The 4,386-nt window shown below is 34.0% G+C and overlaps 1 protein-coding gene across 1 annotated transcript in view; it reads left to right on the top strand.

The window, feature by feature from the left end:
* LOC107644198 (translocon at the outer membrane of chloroplasts 64) overlaps positions 687-4,386 on the top strand; it is a gene marked incomplete at its 5' end in the record, with an annotated part of 89,197 nt that continues 85,497 nt past the window's right edge. Inside the window, 7 exon segments of the mRNA XM_021102803.1 lie at positions 687-839; positions 1,333-1,457; positions 2,545-2,670; positions 2,906-3,088; positions 3,252-3,396; positions 3,693-3,861; positions 3,940-4,074. Coding sequence (XP_020958462.1) covers positions 687-839; positions 1,333-1,457; positions 2,545-2,670; positions 2,906-3,088; positions 3,252-3,396; positions 3,693-3,861; positions 3,940-4,074 — 1,036 coding nt within the window.

Here is a 4,386-nt window from a genome sequence, read left to right as displayed (position 1 = left end):
CCTCCCAAAGCACCTCTCCCTCTCTCTCCACTCACCTTCGCCCTCTCTGACCTGTAAGCTTCTCTCTCCTAATTTCATTCCTTTTTCTGCTTTTGCTTTGTGCTTCGTTCCTATTTTCATCTATACTTCATCAATTCCCATGCTTTTGTTTTTCATCTAAGGTTCCTTTTCTTTTTTCCGGGCTTTATTTGAATATTTTTTAAAAAAAGCTATGTTTTTGGACATTTTTAGTTTTCATAACTTGGAGTATACCTCTCTATCCGATTGGATTTGTTATCAGCTCTTTATTTCAAGCTTTTCTTGTTTGTGCTCAAGCACTTCTATTCTTGGTAGTTAACTTAATAATGTACCGTACTACCATGTATATGTAATTGTGTATTAGAATTCTCTTATATGTTCTTAATAACGTGTAATGACTTGTATGAGAGAAAGATGTGCAAATGAAATTGTTGGATAGATATAAATACTGTTAGCCTATTATATTTCATAATAAACATGATTCTCTCATATTAGTAAGTTATTTTACAGGAACAAGTAACATTTTAGGTCAACCAGTATATATTTTTTCTGAATATTCACGATGATTATTTAAGCCGTTGCAGTATCAAAACTTTATTTTATTTTTCATTTTTTTTTTTGCAATAAATTAATGAATCAGATTGTTGTCTTGTCATGATGGTTACCAGATTTGACATAGATGGACATGTTACTACATTTGGGCATCCAGAGTGGGCGAGGACACACGAAGCTGCCTCTCAGACATGTCCTGTGGTATCTGCGCTGGTCGAAGGTGGTGCAACCTGCATTGGGACTACTGTTGTTGATGAACTAGCTTTAGGGTTGGTTTCATATTCCATTGTTTATTTATTTGTTTCTTTTCGATTCCCCTCAGCCATGTCTTGGTGGGGACATATGGGCTAGGTTTTGTTAACTAGGTATATACTCAGGAAAGTTATGCTGAATTATGATGTTAACCAAATGGAGTATAGAAAAATAGGCACCTGGCCATGAGTAAAAAAAAAAAAAATGAAATGTAACAAATGTGCGGGTCATCGAGAATGATCTTACATAAGTTAAAAAATGATTTGAATGTCTAAGAAATGATATTATAGACCATGTTGACCTAAAAATTTCTTCCTGTCTAGGGATTTGGCTAAGGAGATCAAAGAATGACTGAATATATTTTTGCCTTATGTCCATCATATGGTGTAGTAGATAGTAAATGATATTCAATAGTTTACTTGGGGATTTTTAGAATGAAAGCTTTTCCTATTTTTTTATCTTCTGGATTTTTAGTAAATACATTTTCTGTTTGCAATCTCTGGTTTGCAGTCTTAGTGGTGAAAATAAACATTATGGAACGCCAACCAATCCTGCTTTGCCTGCTCGAGTACCAGGCGGCTCCTCCAGCGGTGCTGCTGTTGCTGTGGCTGCCAATTTGGTTGATTTTGCCCTTGGTGAGCATCATGATACATTTAAAGTAGTTTATCCTAGTCATTACTTGTTTGCTTTCTTGGTATAGCCGATACTTGTTTTGTAAGACATGCTCAGTTTCATTCTAGATGACATATTTATAAAAGAAGAGTGTATGTGTTTGTGTTTGTGTTTGTGTTTGAGTTTATTCATATCTAAATAACAAGACCAATATGATGTTGTATAGAAAAGGCGACTTTGTTTTGACTTCTGCATATTGAAGATTGTTGAGTTGTACAATAATTAGCCTATAGTAATAGAGTTGATTCCTGTCTCAATTTGGGCCCTTTTTTATATATATAAAATAAATTTTTTCCCACATGGGAAATGCTGGATCATGAATTTGGTATGTAGGACATCTAATGGATAGTTGGTTGATTGGATGGGGGTGAGAGGTATGCTTGTTGCCAGTAAGGCAGAGGAAATCGAGATTTTACGTAAAATTGGAAGAGTAAATGAAATAAATAAAACATGAAATCATAACAAGATTTAAATTATAAAATCGTCTGACCCAATGAAAATTTTATAGAATCGGTTAACTCATTCAAAATTTTAATATCGGAAGATTATAAGGGATAATTGAAATTCTAGCTACTATAGTTGCCACCAGGGGCATGTTGTGAGAGAGACAAAACACGGAAAGTTGTGTCCTTGTCCCTGTCCCCGGAAACGTTCTCATGGAGATTTCTCATGCTTTGGTGAAGTTTATATTGATTGGGAGTTGAAACCAAAATTCAAAAATTGTATTTTCCGATTCAAGACATATCTAGACATTTGATGGATTAACTACCAAAGCCTTTAGTTTATGGGCAACACAATGCTGATGTAAACTTAAATCTTGAAGGCATAGTATTAACTCAAATCGTTGAATTTTTTATATTTACCTTTTTTTTTTTTGGTTTTGGCAAACTCTTGTGCTCTATCATTTTAGGAGTTTATGGTTCTATTCCAATTCTTGCTAGTGTTTTTATTTATTTATTTTATTGTTTTTTATTAATTAACCAAATATAATATGCTGATATGTGAATTTGTTTCTGATATAATCACACTTTCCATAATCATGTACAACAGGTGTTGATACCGTTGGAGGGGTAAGAGTGCCTGCTGGATTTTGTGGCATTTTAGGATTTCGACCTTCATATGGGGCAGTCTCTCATGTTGGAAGCATACCTGTTTCAAAAAGCCTGGACACTATTGGTATGCATGATTTGATTTGTTATTTGTTTTATTGACTAGTATACTTCTTCAGTCTAAAAGATCAATGATGAGAGCGTTATCCCAAATGGCACTAAGTTCCTTTAGGGGCTGCTTGACCCCAGAATTGAATCCCTGGCTCCATTATCATGATTTTTCTGTGGAAGCTAGTATTATGTCATCAAATGCATTTTGTTGAAGTTCTTTTTAACTTTTAACAATGAAATGGCTTTTGCAGGCTGGTTTGCAAGGGATCCTAATATTTTGCGACTTGTTGGGCATATACTTATGCAAGTACCATATATATTTCAACGCAATCCACGACAAATAATTATAGCTGATGATTGTTTTCAGCAACTAAATGTCCCTCTCGACAGAAGTTCTCAGTTGGTCATCAAATCTGCTGAGAAGCTTTTTGGAAGTATGTTCTATTACTATGTGCTAAATTTCCATTATGTCATCTTAAGGTCATTGTTAACATGTCCTTTTTCTTTCTATATTTTTTAATTATTCTTTTCTTTTGTAAATGAATATTACTTAGCTATTTTCTTGAGTTCTCTACACCAATTTTCTTCACTCTTCAGGGCAAGTATTGAAGCATATAAATCTTGAGGACTATTTAAGTTCTAATGTTCCTACTTTGAAAGAGCTCTCCAGTCTCAAAACAAATGGTGAACTTAAAGTTTCGTCATTGAAATCACTTGCAAATGTTATGCAGTTTCTACAAAGGTTAGTTGATTTTTTTCTGATGTTGAAAAGTCATACAATGCAATAACATTGTATTGGGCAGAATGGGGCTCCCCGCACCTAGACGGCCATGCAAAGGCCATTATCACAAATTGAGCATGCTACATCAATTATCAAACAACTTTCAGGAAATAGTTTATTTTATCTTTTGAATTTTCTCGTTTTAATCCTCAACGATTCTGCAATTTGTTCATTATCTTTTAAGTTTGACTTGATCCTCGTCATCTATGCAAATTTTAATAATATAGAATGATTATTTTATTATCCTGTGTCAACAGACATGAATTTAGACTTGTGCATGAGGAGTGGATAAACACAGTAAAGCCTGATCTTCATCCAGCTGTTTCAGCAGATTTATATGAAAAGTTTGAGGTATCTGATGTAGAGGTTGAACACTTCAAATCCATTAGAAATGAAATGCGTGCTGCTGTCAGATCTCTTTTGAAGGTAATGATTTTGCATCACTATGCATCTCAACTCTCATAAATCTTTCTGATTAATTTTAATACGGTTTATGCTTTTAAGAATGAAGGAATATTGGTTATTCCTACTGGAGCTGATCCTCCTCCAAAGTTGGGTGGCAAAGAGATCTCATCAAAGGACTATTGGAGTCATGCATTTAGTTTGCTAAGTATTGCTAGCATATCAGGATGCTGTCAGGTATAGTTCTCTCCCCTGCTGGAAACTGGTATCTCACGTTCCTTTTAGTGCATGTTTCGTTTCTATTTTATTTTTAGTGTTATCCATCCTTAGGATTTTGCGAAGAGAAAAATGAAAACAGTGAACTCCTGTTTTCTGTTTTTATTTCTTGTTTTCGCTTTTTACTTTAGAAAATCCTAAAACTAGAAAACATTAAAAATGAAAAACCAAACAGGCTCAAATTTTCCTTTTCCTAGTCTTCATACAACACGAAATAATTGTTTGCAAAAGAAAAATAATATATAGCACATAGACAGACATGTATAGCACTTT

This window comes from Arachis ipaensis, chromosome B05 (genome assembly GCF_000816755.2).
Source record: "Arachis ipaensis cultivar K30076 chromosome B05, Araip1.1, whole genome shotgun sequence".
Lineage (NCBI taxonomy): Eukaryota > Viridiplantae > Streptophyta > Magnoliopsida > Fabales > Fabaceae > Arachis > Arachis ipaensis.
The sequence above is the reverse complement of the archived record's forward strand: the minus strand, read 5'-3'. Positions and strand labels throughout refer to the sequence as shown.